We start from the raw sequence: 24,653 nt of genomic DNA, 5'->3' as shown, positions 1-24,653 counted from the left end.
TGATTTGGTTTGTTCATCAGTGTAGCGTTATAGTAAAGCCTAATGTACAATCTGAAGTCCTGGAATAATACTTGAACCACATTCACTGGAATAAAATCATTTAAATGTGAATACTGCGCTTCTGTTTTGAGTAATAATTTTTTTTTAATAACATTTTTCTTAAAACCAACGTTTTAACATTTAGAACCAGTTCTTTTTCAATGCATAAACTCGCCGAATCTTTTTTTCAACTATGTTACTCTAATGTAATAATTAATTCTTTTTATTGTTAAAGCTTTCGTTGCATTGATGCAGTCGAAGCTAGAACTGTTAAAATGAGGGAATAAAATTTGTAGGTCTCGCTCATATTGTTGTGAATAGTACTGGAATTTTTATATTTATTTTCGAATCGGGGAGAACAGAAAACAATCAACTCAGTCTTTAACATTACAAAATCAAATAGTTTGTAGTGTGCGGTATCATTAAACTTATTTAACAGCTTTTTAGAAAAATTAGGCTTATCAGATGGACATTTCACTTTATTCAGAAGTGTTATGTACTTGAACTTAGTATGGGACCATACTATTCGAATATTTATTTAGGCACATTAATTGTAATCTCGTAATACAATCACCTGGTTTCACATTTGTCAGCACACGTTCATATTTGTCAGTACTAGCGCGTTTCTTTTCCGCCAAAATTAAGTTATATTCAGCTTGTAAACATAGAAATATTTTCAAGAAAGGGCATTTAAATGAAAATCAAGTAACTTGAATAAAATGTAAAGAATTTCATTATAGTTAACTTCGAAGGACTGATGGTTTGCAAGATGGCATTTTGTGTGAGGATTTGTTTGACGTAAATCTCTTGAAAGAAAATAATTAAAATGCGGCGAATCTTTATTTATTTATTTTTGTTTCATCTATAGGAATTGAGCAATTAATTTTAAAACTCTTTTGAGTGTGTAGAATCAACAGCATTATTTCCCTCATAAATTAGTATAAAGCACAAGTTAAATTCAGATTGCTGTTAGTCGAAAAACAGCTGTAGCATTTTCGATAAAACAAGGATGCGGATATGGATTATGAATTTGCTTATGTGCCACCAGAAGGCACCTTAATATGCTAGATAAGAAAATTAAGCCACTGAGGGCACATGACTTTGACGAACTAGCAAGTGAAACTCCAGGTAAAAGTGGGGAGGACATTATCCTTTTGTACCAACATACTGCATGTATGCCAATCTAAAGCCCAGTTCACACCATGGAGGTAGGAAGTAAGATGGCGTAGCCCTAAACAGGTTTCTTCCGTACCCTGCTCTGAAGCACCGGCGATCCCTATGTGGTGACCAAAACATTGAGTCATTTACCATTAAATTCAATGGGTTTTGACGCGATCGTATGTAAATATTTTGTAATTTCGTTGTAAATATACATATAAATGTATATATTTTCTTTTTCTACAACACTTCAGAGTACTAAGCATATGAAAACAACATATTTTTAAACAACATTTCATTTTGAACGAAATTAAATGCTACACTTTTCGCAGAACAGTTTTCTCAGAATGGTTTAATTTGAATGAAATATTTTCACAAGTTTTCGTTAATTACATTAGAAAAATAATTTAAGGTAATTCGATTTTATTCGGTTAAGGTACAAAAATTAAAATCAAAGTTTATTGTATTATTAATATTAAAATTATGCATTATTTCTTTTCTGTTTATAGAGCTTCTTCCTAAAATACTTTCTTAAATATGACATGATTTTTTGGCTTCTGAGGCATCTTTTAAATCCAAAAATATAAGTCAATTTATAATTAATGCTCTATTCGGTTTATTTTATTAGAAAATTATTAGAAATTAGCGAAATACATTAAATAGTACTTAACTTTCTTTGAACATTTCTGAAAGGGAATAAAATAAGTTCTTTTTTAAAGTATTATTTAAAACTTGTAACTGAGTTAATATAAAATGTAAGGGGAATAATTCTTTTAATTATACTTATCAGATTTTTTTTCCATTAATTTCAACAATACATATTCCAAAACTTTTTATTACTTTCTTAGGTGCGCATCTCATAGCATTTGCTTTACAATGCCTTTTAACAGATTGCTTTGCAGTACGAACAATTCTTGCTTAAATAGTTTTACAACGTATTTGTCAACAGGATTTCAATTTATGTTTACAATTCAATTTTAAGGTTATTATATATTTAGATAACATTTATAATCATTATAAATTAGATACATTTAATAATTAGATTTCTTCACAGTTGTTTATAAATGAATAAATTCTTCATTTCAAATATATTTATAAACAATTTAATGAATATTTATGTATCTTGTTAAAGGCAGATACATGCTTCTTACACGCACATGCATAAATACCCATACATATTTCATATTTTTCATTTCCGGCATGTGCAAATCTTTAATTTCTGTTCATTCACTATATTTTATTTTTAATTAACCCAAATAAGTAAAACGTGCAAGCCCAAAGAAATTATTTTTCAGATATATAAAATTAAAATGATGAGTTTAAAATGAGCAGCAGTAAAGCCTCTCTAAAAAATTTTAAAAAGTACATGTTACAATAATATATGGATGTGAAAAAAATTTGTTTTATTTAAAACATTTTGACGTTTTGAAAATAAAATAAAAGTAGCGAATACTCTATCAAGGGTATCGAAAGACGTATACAATTTTAAATGTACCGTAAGGTATTTTTCATTCTTTAAGCATAACATTTTTCTTAAAATCTATATTTTTGTAGTGGAACAGCTTATAATTTTATAAAACAAATTCATAATCAAAATCGTTATTAGTTATCTAAAAATAACCAAGATGTGATTTTTGCGTAAATGTCACTAAACTATACAAATCGCTATTATCCATCACACTATGAATGTTTCTTTCATGCGAAAGTGTCCCTTTTTCGATTTCTATGGAACTGTCGTGGGTCGAAATACTATCAGAATCTTGTCAAGCGAGCTTCTGAATGTAAACAAAGAACACCCCATCTGGTGACCCAAGCTTCAAAGCAGTGCTTCACTTTTAGCGCGGGTTGGCCCCCACCTCCCTTTCCTACCTCCATGGCAGTTTCTAAGGGGAAAAAATTTCCACAGTTCTTTCAACTCCCTTTCTTTATAGAAAAGAAAACTGAGATGTAAGGGCAATAAATGCTTTCAGTTATCGTTTGACAGGATTGTTGGAACTTGTTAAGGGGGGGTAGTCCTAAAGCATTTGTAAAAGATGGGGGTTTACTTGCCTGAAAACTGTTATTTTCTTACTTTACATAAATGTGTTCCATGTTACTTAAAAAGGTGAACGATTGCTTGCACATTTTCCGCCCATCAAAGCGATAACCAATTTCAATCCACCTATGTTATAAATGAGCAAAAGGTTAATGTACTGCCGCAACAACTCACTTCTGAATTTCTTATTGCTTAAACTTATCTGTAACACTTATCCGTAATCTTTTATTTGTCTGTAATCTTTATTTATCCGTTATCCTTATTAATTTTACTTATCCAAGAGAGTTTCATCATAATTTGCCAGCAATATATCTGAAAATGCTCCATTTCAATACAGTTAATTGTTATTAGTGTTGTAGAGTGTTGTACCGTAACTGGGGAGGAACTGAATGCAATATTATGGATAGATATTCTGATCATCAGGATTCTCGTAAGACGTTTGCACACATGGATTAAAAAAATTGGCCCTTTAATCACACTTGATTGAGCAATAATTAAAGAATACATATAATTTAGCTTAGAAGTTTTCCAAAAAAAGCATTTTAAAAAATAATATCGGCAATGTACACTTTTTTAAACTCGAAAACATTTATAAAACAATGAAAAATGTTTGTTTGAATTTATAAAAATATTTATAATAGGGGAAAAATTGCATTTTAATAATTTATTTCTATTTCTCTCCAGATTTACTTTCTTCAAATTACGTATAATTGCACTATGATGTAGCTTTTTTCTAATATATCCGATTCTTTGGAGAGGATACTTAAATTACTTAGGAATAATCACAAATAATTTTTAATGCGTTCCAGAGTCGAAAATGATTTTGCCCCGCTTCAACAGGTGTAAGACTTAAACATTAAAATGACTCAGTTGCTGCTGCACTGGGAAAAGTGCATTGGATTTGCGATTAATTCATTGATTTTTCTAATACCTTTAGTTTTTGATAGCTTCTCATTGGTAAATGAATTTATACGTTTAAAACATTCCTCAGCTAATTATTTTTTTAAATCAGTTTCTAAGGTATTTTCTCCGCCGGAGAACGCGTGAGTTGACTTAACTTCAACATTTCGAAGCTTGACACGTCAGTTTCAGGCATCTCGTTTCAAACGTCCAGTTCATACCACGGTGATTGCACTTTCAAAAATTCTTTTTGATGGAAAGTCAAATGGAATAATCTCAATAAAGATGATGGATGAAATAAAAATTGAAGAATTCGAAAAGGAAGAAATATCAGAACTCGAAGAAGAACCTTTGGAACTCAGAAGATCGAACAGAGTCACAAAAGGTGAACCTCCTGATCGCTACGGATTCCATGCAAAATATCCAATCTACCCCGAACCCAAAACCTGGAAGGAAATTCAAAATTTGGAAGAAAATTAAAAAAGAAAATGGCTGACATCTGTTCGAGAAGAAATTAATTCACTAGATGAAAACAACACTTGGGAATTAGTTGATTTACCAAAAGGAAAAAAACCAATAGGATATAAATGGTCTTTCAAGACCAAGCTCAATGCAGAAGGAAAAATTGAAAGATACAAAACCAGATTAGTCGCAAAAGGACTTAGCCAGAAGTTTGGATTCCGACTACGATGGAACCTTTGCTCTTGTAGTAAAATGCACAACTCTACGAGCTTTCCTATGTGCAACTTCGTATAAAAACATGTCTGTCAGACATATGGATGTCAAAACAGCTTTCCTGGATGGAGAACTAGAAGAAGAAATTTACATGACTCAACGTGAAGGGTACTCCAAAGCTGGAAATGAAAATAAAGTTTGCAAGCTGAAGAAATCTATATATGGTTTAAAACAAACCGCTAGAACTTAGAATCTGAAAACTGGAAAAGTACTTCTAAACATATAATTTAAACAAAATAAAGCAGACCCACTCTTGTTTTTCAAAACCCTCAATGGAACATTCAAATATATATGTAGATATGCTTATAGGAAGTGACAGAGAAGAAAATGTAATGGAAACAATCCAACAACTAAACGCTAAATTGGAAATCAAAAACCTAGGAGAAATCACCTACTACCTTGGCATAAATATCAAAAGATTTAAAGATGGAGCCTTTGCCATAATCCAAAAGAATAACTTCGAAGAAATAGTTAAAAATTGTGGTCTTCAAAACGGAAAACCACATAGGTAGTATTCCACTCTGAAAGGCAGAAAAGAGGAATATTAGAATTACAGCCTGAACTTACAACAGTGTTGAAAAAGTTAATGAACAAGACCAAAAGTTGCGCAATCAGATTGATTGTTTAGTTAAAAACTCACAGAAAGTGCTCAAAATGGCAACCACGTGTGTCGTTGTCGTTGCACAGTTGACATCAGCGAAGGAACGACTGGAGCACCCTGTCGAAGATGTTTGGTGTCGCGTTAATTTTGTCCGCGGCAGCAACGGTTCTCGCCACAACTTCAGACGAGTTCACTAGTGTCTCGTGCACTAAAGATTTCATGTGCCCCCGGAAGAAAAAGTTCAGTGGGTTGAGGTCCGGTGAGCGAGGAGGCCAAGCCACAGGTCCGCCATGTCCGATCCATCGTGCGGGATATGTGGCATTCAAAAAGTTACGGACCATGACGGGAAAATGTGCTGGGGCTCCATCGTGAGTAAACCACGTATCTCTCTGGATGGGGAGCGGAACAGCCAGCAATAAACTGGGAAGCACCTGTTTCAAGAAGATACGGTATATTGCGCCGGTCAAACGGTCTGGCATGATGTAAGAACATACCTTATAATCACCTAGGATACCTGCCCAGACGTTCACGGACAATTTCTGGTAGTGTTATACGAGAAATAGTGCAGTGGGGATTGCTGTCAGACCAAACGTTTTGATTGTGCACTTTGAAAATGACTTCTCTGCTGAATGTTGCCTCATTATTAAATAATATTAATGCAGGAAATCGTGGATCATTATTCCTCATTCCAAGCATCCACTGCACAAAGTCTGCCCCGCAGGGATAATCATCTGTGTCCAAACATTGCACTTTTTGCACGTGGTTAGGGGTGAATGCGTTCCTCATGTAAAATACGCCACACCAACTGGCTGAGAAATATCCATTTTGTATGCCACCGTCGCGTACTTGTAGAAGGAACTGCTAATAATCTAATCAAAACTCTCTTCCATTTCTTGGGTTCTTGCATTTCGCAAACATCCTGCACTGCTTTTCAAGATGGCAAAAGAACCGGTTTCTCGCACTCTTCGATCAACATTGGAAAAGGTTTGATGACTTAGAAACCGACGAGTTGGAAATCCTCGTGCTTCGTGTCCATTCCATTTTGCTTCACCATATGTGAGTGAATATCTGCCAATTCCTCATAAGTGTACTCCGCTATAGCATTCACCATGTTTCCACCATGCCATAGCATTCACCAAGTTTCGGATCATGTTATCAAGGTAATACTTGAAGTGATGATGTTGTGCCGTTTTCAAGGACACCGTTTCTTCTGATTGGCTTTCTCCGGTACCAACTAAGAGCAAAATGCTGCTTCTTCTCAGTGCAAATTTGCGTACGGTTAATTCTTGATAGTCTTAAGAGATAGATAGTCTGCTTGTCCTTCCTCGGTGCGTCTCTGCTTTCCTCCTTTCTACCTCTCAAGAGTCGAATGCGACCTTATGTTCTATGGTAATTATTGCTCGTCTGGATGGGTACTATCATCCATCTTAATTTGTAAAAACAATTTAGAATCACCCTGTATATTGCAACAATCAGCAAACGAGATATAGCATGCGCCGTTAATCTACCCAGTAGAAGAAACGAAAAACCTCGGAATATAGATTGGAATGCTGTCAAGAAAGTCATTCGCTACTTATATACAACTTAAAGCTTTAAGTTCATCTTTAACAAAATTCAAGAACCTATACTATCTGCATATTCAATGCAGATTAGGCAAATGACAGAACAACAAGAAAATCCATCAGCGGATACATATTCAAACTACAAAATAACTGCATTTCATGCAGCAGCAAAAGGCAAAACTGCATTGCACTATCTTCAACTGAGGCAGAATATATTCCAGCAGCTAATACAGCACAAGAAGCACAATGGCTGTTAAATTTACTTAAAAAATCTAGGATTAAAAGAAAATCTGCCGATTACTCTCTATGAAGATAGTAAGTCATGCAATCAAACTTTCCCAGGCGGGGAAAAATAGCTCCAGAACAAAACATATAGATGCCACTACTCGCGTGAACTTCATCAAAAAGGGATCCTGAGCCTAGACTATTGCAGAAGTTCAGACATGATTGCGGATCTACTCTCCAAACCACTAGGCAAGCCCGTGTTCGAGAAACTTCAAGAATCGCTGCAAATGGCGATACTAGCCATCAAGTAGGGGTGTTGGTATGCAAATAGTGATGGACTGTCGCCAGTAGCGTGATAAACAGTGTAAACTAGAAACCCTGCAAAGGAGTTAATTGTGTGACTCGCTTTTCTTTTTCTCATTCCTTCAGGAAAGGACACTCTCTATTATATAACTCCCTTTTGATATATATTTGGAATACTAATGAATCTTAATCTATTTTTCATGTATCAATAAAATGTATTTGTAACCTTTCAATTTCCGTCTACAACCTCTCCTTTTTTGGATTAAGTTAATTGGCTATGATCTCGCTCATGTTGCGCTGGATACAAGGTAAGAGGTACAAGGAATTGTTTTCTCTCTACTTTTAGTAATATGTTGTGAAATAGCAAGGCTACAAAAAATGTTTTACAACACCTGTTGCTCCTCCTGATCATTATCAGGGAAAACTATGATCTCACTGATCACTTCAGCGTTGGATGAGGCAGTGCTATTCACCACAGGCGTGAAGGTCGTACGGCGGAAAACCTTGTTACATGCTATCTTTTGGGTAGGTCCAAAGGTTTCTGTGATAATACTACAGTAGGTTCTCTATGAAGTTAGCTTGGCCTCTTTAATTTTTTGTTTATATAAAGCTCTGCCTTTGTTGTATGTTATCATTTTGAGTTGCCGTAGATTTGGATCCCCCCGTGGATCGTGCCCTTCTGCGAAATCCCCGCACTCTGCTTCTCTCCGTGTTAAGCTCTGGTGTCCACCAGTAGACGGAATTTCTTGCTTTCAGATATTTCAAACGATATGCTTTGTGAGCGGACTGCCTTATTTTTGTAACTAGTATGTCGTATAGGTTATTTTACGCGATATTAATGAAAGATAACGCCCGCTCGCACAGACATCGAGTAGTGCGGGGTTATCTGGAGAGTGAAACCATTCCACATCTGCCGTGGCTTGCTAAATCTCCGGAACTGAATCCTATACAGCATATGTAAGGCATGTTGGGATGACGGACAGCAAGTCGCAATGTGCAGCCAGCTCTTTTACTATGCTGTGCTAGTTCGATCGCGGGAGCGTTTCTACTGTTTTGCTTATGTGCTACGAGTGTTGTTTTGAGCAATAGGAGTTATTCGATGCTGTTTTCTAATGTTCTAGGAATTTTTCGTGTGTGGATTACTTCGAAATTGTGTGACCTTTTCGTGTGCTGTGAATAGTGAATTTTTCACCAAGGATTAGCCACCACGTGCATTGGTGGGGAACGAACTCTCTCCGCCAGCTAAAATGGATACATCTACGGTTCGAAACCACGTGCTAGAGCTGACGGACGAAATGCAACGTTTTGCGGATATATATTTAGGAGGCAATTGGAGTGCTTTAATAAATGCGGAATTATTTATGTTAGAGGACTACCTGTGTGTATTACAAAGTATTGAAAAGCTACAATTTAGGATTACGTCGATCGACATGGATTTGGAAACATTGACTGACAATGCAAAATCTGATTAGGAGCTGCAATTAGTTCGGACTGGTTTCGCCGAAGAATTATTACAGATATATAAAGGTAAGTGTGAGTTTTTTGGTGCACACAATCCTGATTCTATTAATTTAAGTGTTATTGATATTACCAAAAAAGTAATGGTTAGCAAACTGAAACATGTTAAATCTAATGCTTGTAAAAATGTTGATGTTTATGTTGAAAATGGATCTGATGTAAATGTTATTAATCCTGTTTCAAATGTTAATGATGATTCTGGTAATATTAATGCTAAGCCTAAGCGGCCATCAAGAAAGAATAAGATATTAACTACCGAAATCACTGATACTGATTTTCGGCTTTACTCAGCCGAAAAACCCGGCCAGAGCTTCTAAGTTAATTAAGTGTAATGTAGATATTCCCATAAGCAATAAATTTAATGGATTAAATGCAAATGACAATGGAAATAATAATATGGACCAGGGTGAGCCTAAAACCATTGAAATTGAGCCCCCGAGAATTAAACCTATCATGATAAAAATTGTTGAAAAATTTTCTAATTTTGTTAAAAAACTAAAGTTTGATACTAAACCAGAATTTGCAGTTAAGATTAATGGCGAGTTTCTGAAAGTGTTTCCAAAGACAGAGAGTAATCGTAGGTTAATTACTACGTACTTAGATGATAAACAGATAGATCATTATTTAATAATCAGCAAGGTAGAAAAACCAATTAAAGTTGTCTTTGGAGGGCTACTCATAGACTGTCCTAAAGATGAGATTCATGATGAGCTTACAGCTCTTGGTTATAAGGTGCGTAAAGTCTTACAAATGCATAAATTTAAAATTAAGGTCCCTATGCCTCTTTTTCAAGTCCAGTTGGAGAATGTACCAGAGGTAGAAGATATTCATAACTTAACTTACTTCATGTGCTTTTATGTTACTGTTACCTTATATAATACTATCGGAAGTGTGCAGTGTCACAACTGCCAACACTTCCACCACTCGTCAGAAAATTGCAAACTAAAGCCCCGCTGCATCAAGTGCCCGGGGGCACATAAAACTGAAAACTGTAAGGCTAAACGAATTGACAATGTTATGTGCTGTAGCTGCAAACAACCAGGGCACACGGCCAATTATCATGGTTGTCCAAAATTCCCTACTGCTAGAAATGTTAACAATTCACAAGGTAATGTACAAAGTAATGTATCTTTCAATGTAAATTTTGGTAATCGAAATAACGTAGAACCAGGCATTAGTTATGCTAATGCAAATAGTGGTAAGGCTGCACTTGAAAATGGCAAATAGTGACAAAAATGTTAAAAATGTAACTGATAACAATAATATTAGGGAGAAACCTACAGAAGTAGGCCTAAATGTATTTGCTGATATGTTTAAATTTATTAAGGAACTTGTTGATATTTTTAAGGGATTCTCATTTGCTAATATTATTAGAAGGATTACAGATAAAATGCCTGATTTTGAAGCTGCAGAGCACACTATTGGCAACATGTTTATTTTGTTTGAAATATTCGAAAATGTCTTTGGTTCTAAATGTGATGTATAATGTATACTGTTGTTAACAATTGTGTAAACATTTATACATGGAACGCAAACAGTTTGTCTCCTAAAATTAATAAACTGCAAGATTTTATAAATGAGCACAGTCCCGATCTATTCTTCCTACAAGAACACCGACTTGGTCCATCAAACCCATTCTGTATTGCAAATTACTGTGTATATCGACCCAATAGAGACATAACTGCTGGTAGAAAAAGAGGAGATGGTACTGCTCTTCTTGTTAAACGCTGCATTCCTCACTATCAAATAACAATCCCACAGCTTTCAGTCATTGAGGCCACCGCTATCTCCATCACAACAAACACAGGCACAACATACACGTTTGTCTCCACTTATATATACCACCATCAAAACTGCTGAGGCAGATCTCAACATATTACTCACAGTAGGAGCTCAATCCCGGAACGAATTCTATTGTTTGCTGGAAAAGTCCAAGATTTGTAGGTATGGTACGTGAAAGTAGGGATGAGCTAAGAGGAGAAAGAAAAGGGATTTTGAGTATAGGTAATTTCAGTCGTTTCGGGATTGAGCGCCTACTATGAACAGGCTCCTGCTTTGTGAGGGTAGCTAGCTCTTCGTTAGTAAGTGTATTATTTATTATTCTTATTGATTGTCTGCCCTTTTTTTTACAGTTAAAATTTTCTACAATACCTTAAGTAAATAAAAACTTTACATTACAGTCACTTATTGTAACTTCATGTAATACTCTGTTACTTTACCGTAATAAGAGTTCTAATAAATATTAAATTTCGTTGGAATAAACAAAATTATGTAATTTCGCCAAAACGTTATGCCTTTAAGGAGATTTTAAATAAGCATACAATTTTACATTGCAAACACGTATTTCTCTACGAAATATTTTTTTTTGTTTCATAAATTGATAAAAATTAATCTGTCCTTAAACAAAATGCTCAATAAAGCATGGACATAAAAATAAGCAGTGAAACTTTTTCCACGGTTCGGGAATAAGTCAGCGAGCATATCCCTTTCTTCAGTAGTTCCACGATCTAATTATTTCCGTTAGAAACCATTCTAGAACCTTTCCTTTCTATTCCTCTAACCTGCGTATATTGAACTCGCCCAGCTAACAATAGCAGGCGTTCCGAGATTGACGGTCTAGTATTACTCACACTTGGTAAACAATTATAGGCGGAGACCTGAACGCTCGACACCGCGCATGGAACTGCTATAATTCTAAAACTATCGGCAATGTCATATACAACTTGGCCCACAGGGTCCCATTTCAGATAGCAGCTCCAAGTACCCCAACACGATATACTACTGGTTCCGCTAGTATCTTAGACTTCTTCCTTCTCAGAAACACCAGTGTTCCGCTGGATGGTTCTGTGTTGGATGAATTATCTTCCGACCACAAACCGGTCCGTTTGATACTGGATATCAGTAGTTATACTACACCAGTCAAAAGAGCCTTTAAAACTGACTGGCAAACTTTTGCCAAAGCTCTAAACAACATTCAGTACACTATCCCAACAATACATTCAGTCAATGACATTGATAGTTTAATCGAGGAGTTTACCTGTGCAGTACAAAATACCTATAAAAGTGCTCAGAGAGAAATGAAACAGCCTAAGCCTGTCAGATCCAAGGAATTTAGCCAGCTCATCAAAAAACGCAATGCCGTCAGGAGGCAATTTCAGAGAACCAGATCCAGACAGGACAAAACTATCTTCAATAGGCTGCGTGATGTAGTCAAGTTTCGCACTAATTATTACTCACAACTCCGCTGGGCTAACTACCTGAAGTCCCTCTCCAGAGATGATAACTCTACATGGAAAGCGGTCAAAAGGTATAAAAAATGCCACAAGATTCCGCCTCCTTAAAGGCCCTCAAAGGATCCATTACACAGATATTGAGAAAGCAGAACTTTTAGCACAGTATCTGGAATCTCACTTTCGCACTAACAACATTACGACCCCATTACAGAACAATTAATTACTGACTTTCACAACAACTATATCCCAAGCCCACATACTGATAACATAATCCTAGTCATGCCGTCGGAGGTTTGCTACTACAATAAAAAGCTGAAGAACAACAAGAGCCCTGGTTATGACACCATAAGCAATTGAATGATCAAGAGATTTCCAGTTAAAATCCTACTGTTCTTCACAAAGGTTGTCAACCTTATACTGAGATGGCAGCATTTCTCGGAAAGTTGGAAACTGGCTCAAATCACACCAATTCTGAAAGCCAAAAAATCTGCAAACTCTGCATACCACCCGATAAATCTGCTATCCTCACTTAGCAAAATTATGGAGGCTGCACTACTAACCAGGATTATTCAACATCTAGAACAGAATAGCACCATCATTCCTCACAAATTCGGATTCCGAAGTAGAAATTCTACGGTCAACCAGTTATACCGTGTTGTGGAACTTATCAGTGAAGGGCTACAGAAAAAACTTACAGGAGGATTGTTCTTAGACATAGAAAAGCCTTCGACCGTGTATGGCTGGACGCACTCATCTACAAACTACACAACCTGGGCTTCCTAGGTTGCATTACAAACATAGTCAAATCCAACCTAACGGGTAGACATTTTGTCGTTCGCGTCTCAAGTACACTCTCAACACGTAGGGCAATTCTTGCTGGAGTCTCCCAGGAAGGTCTGCTTGGACCTACCTTATTCAATATCTACGTGAACTACATTCCCACCACACAGAACACAACACTCGCAATGTATGCTGATGACATTGCGATCCTCTCCTAAAGTGCATTTGTTGGCCCAGCAATAAAACGACTACAAGACTACATAAACATACTCGAGACTTGGCTGACAAAATGGAAAATGAACGTTAATGTGTGCAAGACTCAAGCAGTTCTGTTTACCAAGAAGATTAAATTCAACCAAAACCTACAACTCTTTGGAGATTTCATCCCATGAGCCAAGCAAGTCCTTTATCTTGGGATGATCCTCAGTAAAACTCTATCATAGTACCCACACATAACATCTATCCTTAATCAGTTTTCGAGTTAGTAAAGTCACACTTCACCCCTTAATTTCTCGAAACAGTGTACTTTAAATAGACAACAAATTGCTTATTTATAAAACCGTATTGCGTCCCATACTATACTATGCCTGCCCGATCTGGGCATATTCATGAAAATCTTACAGAAAAAAGTTGCAACAGGTACAAAATTGTGTTCTAAGACAAATTACCAATTCACCCTGGTAGGTTTGAAATCAAAAGTTACATGAAGATTTGGGTATAGAACAACTTAAGTGTTTTTACTGCCGGCTCTCCCAGAACTTTTATGCCGACCTTGTTAATATCAACAACCCAGTTATAAGGATTTACGATTACGACTTTAATGACCCAAATAATAGTAAACTGCCTATGGCCATACTTAGTACCCGTATTGTATAACTTATTTAATCTGTTATGTACCTCTTAATATTGTGTTGTATATTTAAGGTTTAATTATTAATAGTGCACCAAGAGACTCACACTACTTTGCCTATTATTTATATGAATTTTTCTGCATCAGGCTATAGCCAGCTCACTCCTCCTTTCTCGGCCTTCCGAGATAGCACTTCAGGTCTATTGAAACTTGACTTAGACACCTTAGTCTTTTTAGAAATTTATCTCTTACCTTATATCTGTCCTTATAACTTTAAAAAATGTTAAAAAACATGATGCAATTATACATATATGTAAAATTCTAAATATATACCAGTTACTCATGACAGTATTCGAAATAACATGTCTGTTCTACAAAGGGTAGGGTCCTTGACCCAGGCACTCTGGTGCTGCGCCGTTTCCTCAGTGCGTCAATGTGCCGCCAGACACTGTCCATAAATGCCGACATGCAATACTATAGGAACGGGCGCTACTGCCACAACAAGCGATCAACGACGCTATTGCCAGCTTACCTCACCGTTGTCAAGCATGTATTTCAGCTAGAGGGTTATCCTACCCACTATTAGCGTGATTTTTCCCATTGCACATTCTTCTGACCCATTTGATCCTTTCGCGATGTCATGGGCGTAACATGCATGGTTTTGTATGTCTTTATCGTCTGCTACGTGGTTTAATAATGTCACACCAACCCCTTGGGTTAATTTCACGTATATACATTGAGTAGTTTTTGTTTTATTCCGTGTTTAGCTTTGTTCCTTATTTTTTGTGCAGGAGTGTAGGTCACCAACTAATGCTACAGATAAAATACCACATGAATTATGGCACTGGTACGACACCAAACTTAAGTCACTTCCGAGTATTCTGCTGTAAAGCATTTTTTGTGGGGGGACAAACAAAAGGGGCAAAAATTGGACAACAGGGAGTGCAAGAAAATATATTTGTAGAATAGGATTCACGAAGCTATGACTACAGAATTTATACGGTGGAAGAAGAATAACAATAAGTAGAACTGTTAAATTTTCTGAAACCACGCCTATATCTGATATACACGTACAAAATGGTACTGAAGATTCAGAATTAATTCACTTCGATATCTCGCAAGCTGATGAAGAAACACATCCTGGCGAAGATTTTACAACAGATTCAAAAGGATCTGAAGAAATGAGAAGAAGAAAATATAAAGATTTTTTGTGGACAGCTAAATGTGTTCCACCAAACAGACTCTCTTATAAAGCAGAAATCGATGGATGAATATTACCTCAAAATAAGAGATTTAGAAAGCTTTGAAGAAATTTTAAGCTTACCAAAACGAGAAGCTTGGATTAAGGCGATGGAAGCGAAAATAAACTCTATAAAAGAGAACGAAACCCATCAACTTACAGATTTACCACCAGGAAAACATGCAGTGGTCAGCAAATGAATGCTTAAAACCAAATATGAAGAAAAAATACAAAGCAAGATTAGTTGCCAAAGATTTACTCGAAAATACGGAAATGATTATGATTGTGGTGATAGAGATAAGGAGCACGCCTTGCGCCCCAACGTGTGTGCCGAAAATACGGCAGCCCTAGGTAGAAGCAAAGAAGAGACCATACCGGCTTTTCGAGAAGCAGTACGCATATTTGAAGTCTCGCAATAAAGATCAATTTTTACTCGGTAATATGTCTGCTGAAAGTTTTTGATGGATACAGTGAGAACATTTAATGTAATATGCAGAACTAGAATTCCGTGGAATCTACTACGATTACTATTTTCATCAGTAGTGAAACACACCAAAATTAACGTTTTCTTTGCATAGACTGCGCAAAATAATGTAAAAGCGAATCAACCAGATGTTAAAACACCATTTTTGCATGGTAAACCAAATGAAAAAAATATACACGGAACAACTTGAAGGATTCGTAGTTTGTAAATTAAATAAGCTGATTTATGCAACTAACGAGCAAGCTACGTTTTAGAATGCCGAAATTCAAAATTCATTCTAAAACACTGGTCTCAATCAAATCAAAGCAGATCTGTGTCATTTCACAAAAGGAGATTGTGATAATATAATTAATGTTATTGTGTATGTTGATGATATCCTAGTAAGTTATAAAAAAAAAAGCATCTTAATCTTCAAATAATTAACAATTTAAAGAAATGCTATCAAATAACACATCTTGAGAATGCTAAATACGCTAAGCTATAATTCATATTTCTTACTCTTCTTTAGAATATACTTCATATATTCCTCTTTCTTTTATATAATAAAAAGCTATATTTCATATTTCTTAGGCATGGAAATAAATCGAAGAGAAGATGGAAGTTATCTCAGAAAAATAAAATAAACCAACTTGTCAAGCAATTCCACCTTAAGCAATACCTAATAATACAGCAACAGAAACAAATTGTTATATTCTAAAACAATGAAGAAAATCTTCTGCCTTAAATAATAACGTTAGTCTTTTTTTTTTTTTTCTTCCAACATTCCAATTTTAAATGCCTCTAAAGATTGTTGATTTAATTTTATTCTATTTAAGTAAAACCTCTTACTTATTAAGGATTTCACTATTCTGATTTGATTCCTTTTGAAACTGTGCTAGACACAGAATAATGTACTCAAGACACCTTAGCTGAGTATTCAAAGGTTTAATGCCCAACATATCAAAAATACATAAATCTAACATACAAAAGAATCTTGCACATTTCAGGGTAAATGCACTAATGCTGTACATGACTGAAAATTAAAGAGTGGTGAAATTCTCAAGAGTTTTTCACTTCAGAAAGTGATGATAGATGAATTACAGATATCGGAAGTACAGAACATATCACTAACAGAAATGAGTGGTTCAAGATATTTGTGAAGTATGAATGCCCAACAGAAAACAATGGAAGCATATGAGCATGGTATATGTGTCAAATGTTTCTATAGGGCACCTGGAAAGAACAGCATCACAAAGAATATACTCTATGCTCCAGATGCTTCCTGAAATCTGTTTTGGTAAATCAAGCTTTAAAAGTGGTAAAGATGGTATGCCATGTCATAAATGTGAACTTGTTAAATCTCAAAGTGTTGCTGCTTTTGGAATATGTCATGACTGTTTATTTAAATTGTTATGAAAAGTAGTATTATCCAAGAAAGAAATTTGATTAATTTTATCACAGTGTCCCCTGCTGAAGGTCAATCAAATGACCTGAACTCTCTTTAATTCTAGTATGACTAGAACATTTGAATAAGCAATATGTGAAAAAGTTGCCAATCCTAAGGAAACCATGGTGGTGAGCTCATGCACACTGATGTTTTGTAGACCTGCAAAGGAGGAATCAATGGGTCTCTTTAATCTATTTGCTTCATAGATGACTATTCTAAATACAGAAAATTTTACTGAAACATAAATCAGAAGTTGCAGCTAAATTTGAAAAATTCTATATTTTCTTTAAAAATAAAACAGAAAAGCCAATTAAAGCAGTTCATAATCATGGTGGACTGAAGTATAAAAGAAAAGTTTCCAAGAGACATCTGAAGAAAATGGGCGCAGAATTTCATTATAGTACTCCCTATACATTCATACACACATACATAACTGATCTGCTGAATGAACCAAAAGTACATTTGTAGATTTAGCAAGATAAATCATCTTCATTAAAGATCTACTTAAGTCACTGCACGTCAAATTGATAAATGCAGCTGTACTGGAACATCAACAGTTTGAGGAAAATTTCCCTACAAAAGGCTACTATGGTAAAAGACCAGGACTTAATCATTCATTCAGATGATCAAGTTTTGATAAGTATTTTGCATCTAAACAGAAGCTGAAAAAGTCGGACTCAATATGTAATAAAATATCCTAGTTGGATATTCAGATGATATTGATGGTTATGAAGTACTGAAAAGCATTGTTCAACAGGTTTAAGCAAGTTTGATCTAGATGAGATGACTGAAAATACACAGGATATTCCAGATTTTGAGAAATGGGAAAGAAATAAAACCATCTGAACATCTGACTGAATGCTGCATTGTGAAGCTCACAGAACACACACACACACACACACAAAAAAAAAAAAAAAAAAAAAAAAAACATTATCAAGCAATAAGAGGATATGAACAAGTGACAGGCTGCTATGAAAGATATTTTTATCAGAGGATGAGACATGCTCTCTGAACAAAGTACCAGAAGGAAGAGAAAGCCTTTGCAAATAAATGAGTTTATAAAGTGACAATCATGCAAATGAAAACATTGATAAGTTCAAAGCTCGTCTTTTGACAAAAGATTTTTTTCCCAAGAGGAAGGTATTCATTACTAAGAAACATTTACCCCTAAATTTTTGAAGCCACACTTTCTGTAGTAAGAGTTGTTGCAAATAAAGCATTAGACTTGTCACAAGTTGATGTCAAATCTATATTTCTTCATAGGGCATTCAATGAAGAAATTTATATGCAACAAACAGAAGGCTATGATTACAAGTCAGGCTGAGTATGTCACTTGATCAAAAATTTCTGTGGATCAAAGTAATCACCCTGATATCAGAATAACAGATTTAAGAAATTTCTAGAACTGTAGCCCGTTCAGTAAGGGCATGCCATATGTGCATCAGCAGCAAACATTACCTCACGGCCCGGTGTGTCATATTTGAATCGCCATTTAATTCACTCTACCGGCTGGGAGTACCACATTTGACTTTTTAGATAGAATGTTTAACTAATATTTTTTCTTGACAGTAGATGTAGCTGTATGCCTGTTATGGGGAAATATATCGAAAGTTAAGTATGTTTACCTTCATTCCTATGCAATGATTTTTATTTTTTGTATTTTGTTTTGGAATGAGAGTGAGATTCGTGGATGGGTGTTGAGCAATGTAATGTCTCTTTAACTGCGTCATTTGATATAAACAAATGCACGTGCTCTCGCTGCATTGAGGTACTTTTTATTTTTATTTTTGCGATATAGTGGGACAGACGTTCTATCATTTTTATTACTCTTATATTCTTTCCTCTTTTTTTATTACTTTTAGATTTTTCGTGCTTTGAGAGGAATATTTTTAATCCTCAGCGAAATGTATCTTTTTTAAATGGCAAACAAAAGCAGTATCTAAATGTAGAATATACACAATCGCTAATTCGTTAGTGTTGAGTAATGTAATGGCTCTTACTGCGTCATTTTATATAAACAAATTAAACAAATGAACATGTTCTCGATGCTCTGGAATACTTTTAATTTAATTTTTCTTATTTTTATTTTATTTTTTTAACGGTTATAGTGGAGTACATGTTCTATCATTAGAGACATTTTTATTACTCTTTGAGTTTTCCGGCATTGAGACGAATATTTTGTATCGCTTAGCCAAAGTTTTTTTTTTTTTTTTTTTTTTTTTTTTTTTAAATGGCAAAACGAAAGCACTATCTGACCATAGAATATATACAAATGCTAAATGAGTCAAATTTGCTGAGTAAAGTAGCAGCATATATTATATTCCTGTTACTAATGAAACATTGGACTTTGCGTACACCCATGTTTCAAAGAATATCATACACTGTCTCATTTTGAAAAATTGCTTACTTTTCGTTGTTTGCTCGTTGAATTATTATGAAAGACAGTTTTAATATTTTAAAATTTTAATTGTGTGTTGTGTTAAATAAAATCTGCGATTGTTTGGATATTTTTCCCTATATATTTATTTTTGGGATAAGGGTAAAATTATATTATTCTAGAATGAGTATTTTATAAAATTTTTAAGGAAAATATAATAATAAAGGCATAAAATTAATTCAGACAACTATCTGAATGTTCTTCTCATAATGTACCAAAAATTGGAAAAATTGGATGACAAATATCATTTATACGAATTTTTTTGCAAAGTTAGGCTTAGCAGCGTAAATTGCCCATCCCAACAGGACGACGCATGCTGTTAATGCACCGTCCCAAGACAACGCTTCGTAACAGAGGGGCCCGTCATGAACAGGTTAAGGAGAGCAAGGCTGACCATGCTTATTTTACACTCATGATAAACAACAGAAATTACATTTAGCATTATATGTTAACGACAGACTTTCTGCTTATACTCTAGAAATTATAGATTATTTTCTATAGAAATTTCTGCATGAATGAATGCAAAACAGTACAAAACACAGTACTTCTTTGGCTTAGAAATAAAAAGGCTGAAAATCTTCATACTCAGCAAAATTACACTAATACGATATCGCAGAAATTTCATTAATGCTAATCCTGTCGATATGCAGAAAAGAGACATATTATTAAAGATGCTGAAATGACTATTACATAAAATGTTCTTAACAAACAAAGCTGTTGGCAGTTTGGTGTAAATAGCTACTGCTGTTTGGCTTGACATTTGTCTTGCTCTATCTTTCTGCTTTTCAGCTTTGGATAAAGCTGATTGGAAGCTTGGCCAGTGGTTAAATTTTTAGCTAAATTAGGGGACAACTGATTTTGAAATTTTCTTCAAATATAAATTTCAGCCAAGAAATCTGGAAGTATATTCTGCTTCTGATTATTTTAGTGATCCAAAAACTAGAAAGTAAGTATCTAGAATTGTGTTTAAATATGCAGTAGGAGTAATAGGTTGGACATGTTGTCGACAGCACTGTGCAAGTTCCCATGAGGCAGAATCTGTTGCAGCTTGCAAGGTGTCTAACGATACTGCTTAGCTGAAATAGTTATTTGTGGACAATATTCCATTGAATAATATTCACACACTTAAGTTGATAATGCTAGTGCTGTTCGGTTGTCCAAGAATAAAAAAATTCACAAGCGAACAAAGCACAATGATATCAAATATCACTTTGTTCATGAAAAATCTCTTAAATGGTGATCTTAATACTGTATATATAGCTAGTGAAAACATGTCTGCATACATTTTCACAATGACTCAAGAAACATTTCCAAGAAATAAGAACAACTACTGGTGTAACTATTACAGAATTGGAAGGTAAAGGAGAAACTAAAATTGTGAACTTCAAGTTCTATCATTTCACACCACCTTTATTTTCTTGAACTGAATTTATACTTTTTTGTGTAACTGCTCGGTTTTTGTGGCAATAGTTTAACTGTAATTATCATAATGTAAGTAAGCGTACATACCCTGCTTGTGATTCATTAATCATTTGCCAAAGTTCTGTAGTTTAAAATGCTTTTATTTAAGTACTTAATTCCTCATCTAGTTAATATCTACTATCAATTTGTTGAAGAAAAACTAACAAAGAACTGTGCAGGATTGCATTACATTGCAATGGTTCAATTTAATGAACTAAACAAATTGTTTAGGTGGAAATGACCAGCATCCATACGGTACATTTTAACCATACTCATGCTATCTGAGCCGATCCTAGTACTGTCACAAGAAAATAATGGCAGAATGTTGTTCATCATCACATTTATTCATGTTTTTCTCACTGCTGATGAGAAGTGAGAAATGAAGTTTTCCAGCATATGTGTACTAATACCCATTAATTTTTACTACAGATCTGTGCGTATTTTATGATAATAAGCAACATGGCTCATATCTATGCCTACTTAACCTTTTGAGGTTCAGCGCATAAAAAAAATTATTTTTGGAAAAAATAACTGTACATGCATATAATTAGCCCCAAATACAATGCTATTTCATGCAAAAAAAAAAAAAAAGTAAACCTTCAAGGCAATTTATGACGTGGTGGGATACCGCATGTTCCACCGTGCATCTTGAGCAATAGAATGGCATCTTTGCCCGAGTGTAAATTCTACTAACATGCTTACATAAAATGCTAATTTTAGCTACAAAATGAAAATATAAAATATAAAAAAGTTTTTGAATAATTATCTAGAAAATATTGATCATATTCGCAAAATAAATTTTCTTTTGTTTTAAATTATACAATTTTAAAAAAAATTGCTCCCTGTACGACTTTTTAGATTTTCTTTAATGATTTAATAATAGATTTGAAACAGAGGAGATTTTCGCTCCAGTACTTATTTGCTACAAGTTTGAAAAGGAGGATATTTAGAAGGCCGTCATGTTTATCTACATTTCACCTCTCCTCTGCTCAGGATATTTTTTTATGGTGAGTCACACTCACATATCCATTCAGTATTCAATGACATTTCATGTTACAGGGTTATATTTTCATTTCTTTCGGTAAAATACTAAATATTTTTCAAGTTTTAACATTGGTTATTTTTAACATTATTGCAATTTATTTAAAAATATAAATTTGCATTATCTATCTATATGAAATGAGTACAATACTTGAATTAATATTTTGAATGGTGCTGCCATCTATAGTGGCATTTTCTATACGCGCGGTGGGATGCATTTGTCCCATCTTTTAATTTCAACCATTTTTAATTAATATATATGAATTCAAATAATACCTTTATTAGAAAAGGAAACTTTCAGATAAAATATTTATTCTAATGACAAAAGTTGTTGTTCAGACAATTTAAATTGTATAAGAAATTAAGGGAAAAAAAAAAAAAAAAAAATTCTTAAAAATTAGACCTGCAAATAATTTTTTTTGTACATTATTTCCATAAATGAATGCTAGTGCTACCATCTGATATACATTTAGAAAACTAAAAGACGTAATTGTATGTATTTTAAATCGAATTTTGCAGCTTTCATCTCTGAGATAACTGAATCACCCATCAAAGGGTTAATGCACCTACAACACACATAACTAAAAAAAAAAAAAACCTTTCCTATAAAGTTTAGATGCCATAATCTGTTTCCTATTTTTTATTAAATTGCTACATCCAAAAAATTTTTCAGTATATACTTACTGAAAAAATTCATGCATAAATTAAACTGCATGACAAAAGTCTGTTGTCACCATTCAGACTGTACACACCATTTCAGACTAAAACAGAAAATACCTTTGCTCTAGCTTTTAACTAATTACATAGATATTTCAGTTGTAGAATTCACATATAAATAAATCTCTGCAACAGCAGCTACCTTTTTATAATGATATTACTTTTGAAATTAAATACCATATTTCCATTTAAGACAACGAAAATAATGGCTTTAGATCCAAGACAGAAAAAAAGCAAGGAACAACTTAATTTCATTATTTAAAATTTGATATTTCCATTTAATACAGTTATTTTTGGTACAAAATTAATTATTTCAGCAATTAAAAAATTTACATTAATATCGAGTTAATGACAAAATACTGATTTAGCACCTTTCTATGCTCAACAACATTTTCAGTAAAACATTTTACATCATTAAATAAAGACAGAATAGAAAAGTCACTAAAACAGAGTTCAAAATATTAAATACAAATTTCATGTACAAACAAGCTGGGAATGTTAAAAAATATATAACTTAGATAAACAAAATAAATTATGTACTAAATAATCTTTATTAATAAAATGACAATAAATAAGGATAAGTGGATAATTTGAAGAACATTTTTATCTTTGGCTTCTTGCACATAGAAATGCATCTAAGAACTCATTCCTTTTCTTGAAGTTTGAAAACTTTAAATACAAAAATACACCAGATTCAAATTCCAGAAATAGCCAAGACCCACATTTGTACAAAATTTCAAAATGTTTATTTTCTACCGGTGATTCATACTGTACATTTGATTCTTCAGTGGAATTGAAATCACTGTTACATTCAAGATCTGATTCATAATCAACATCCTTCAGGTGAATTTGCTTTATGTTTGTTTGCACATTAACAACAGCACATACATGAAACTGTGGTTGTGCAGTTACATCTAACCCAATAACCTGAGGAATATGAAGTCGCTCTTCAACTAGAAGAATATGAGACAAAGTAACAAATACATAATGTAGAATGCCATAATGAGATTTATGCAGTGTTTTAGATAACAGTATACGCTGGCCAAATATTATTTGATTCTGCACAGTCATATTAGAAAGAGGGAAAGCTGTATGTATGTTCTCAAAAGCTATCACTTTATTAGCAAACGGATTTGGTTTATACACAGGTGTTAAGTTGAATAACCTTTTACAGTTTGCAATAAATAATGCTGCTGTTTCTTCATTTGTCATCAAAAATATGAGATTTTGAGAACTACTAGACTCATTCAGTTTTAACTCAATATATGCACTGCATGGGCCAATTGCAACTGATGAAACATGACTCGGTAAAACAGATCTCAAATATGAGATATCTGGAGAACATTCATTATCAAGCCCTTTTTTGGGAAGTTTTGCATTCTTCTGAAAACTTTTTAATTTCAGTAACAACATCTCCTTATCACATAATAGCACACAAACAGGAATTTCATAGACAGAGCTCTCTTGATAAAGAATACCAACTACCCATAAAATATCAGTTTCTGGGAACATGAAAGACTTCGAAGTTGCTTCAGCAACAGCACCTTTAATACCTTCAAACAGATCAGGTCTATCCTTCTGTAGAATACTCATTAAAATTGAATTGAACTTTTCATTGCTAGAATCTGAAAGCCACCATTCTGGATAACATAGCTCAGCACTAACTGCATACTGCATTATCGTATGAGGTTCTAATTCACTGAAGCTTTTGTTGCGAATATGGACAATATGAAGTTGCATGTCTTTGGAAACAGAATAATTACCACTTACACTACTTTCTGGGATATCCTTAGTTGAATCCTAAAAGAAAGTAAAATGTGAATCAAATGATACAATATGATGCCTATATTCCAAATAATTATATATTTATTTTAGATATACATTTAGATATATTTGTGTGCATGTGAA

General features: G+C 34.1%; 1 protein-coding gene across 2 annotated transcripts in view; it reads right to left on the bottom strand.

Moving 5' to 3' along the window:
* Positions 1-23,277: 23,277 nt before the first annotated feature.
* Positions 23,278-24,653, bottom strand: part of LOC118182556 (uncharacterized) — a 75,000-nt gene continuing 73,624 nt past the window's right edge. For both annotated transcript variants that reach the window (XM_035351926.2, XM_035351927.2), the window contains exon 13: positions 23,278-24,545. In XM_035351926.2, coding sequence (XP_035207817.2) covers positions 23,349-24,545 — 1,197 coding nt within the window. In that variant the 3' untranslated portion in view covers positions 23,278-23,348. The remainder of the gene's footprint in view (positions 24,546-24,653) is intronic.

The sequence above is a fragment of the Stegodyphus dumicola genome, chromosome X1 (assembly GCF_044657685.1).
Source record: "Stegodyphus dumicola isolate Sdum_Otavi_A_Nest chromosome X1, ASM4465768v1".
NCBI lineage: Eukaryota > Metazoa > Arthropoda > Arachnida > Araneae > Eresidae > Stegodyphus > Stegodyphus dumicola.
The sequence above is the reverse complement of the archived record's forward strand: the minus strand, read 5'-3'. Positions and strand labels throughout refer to the sequence as shown.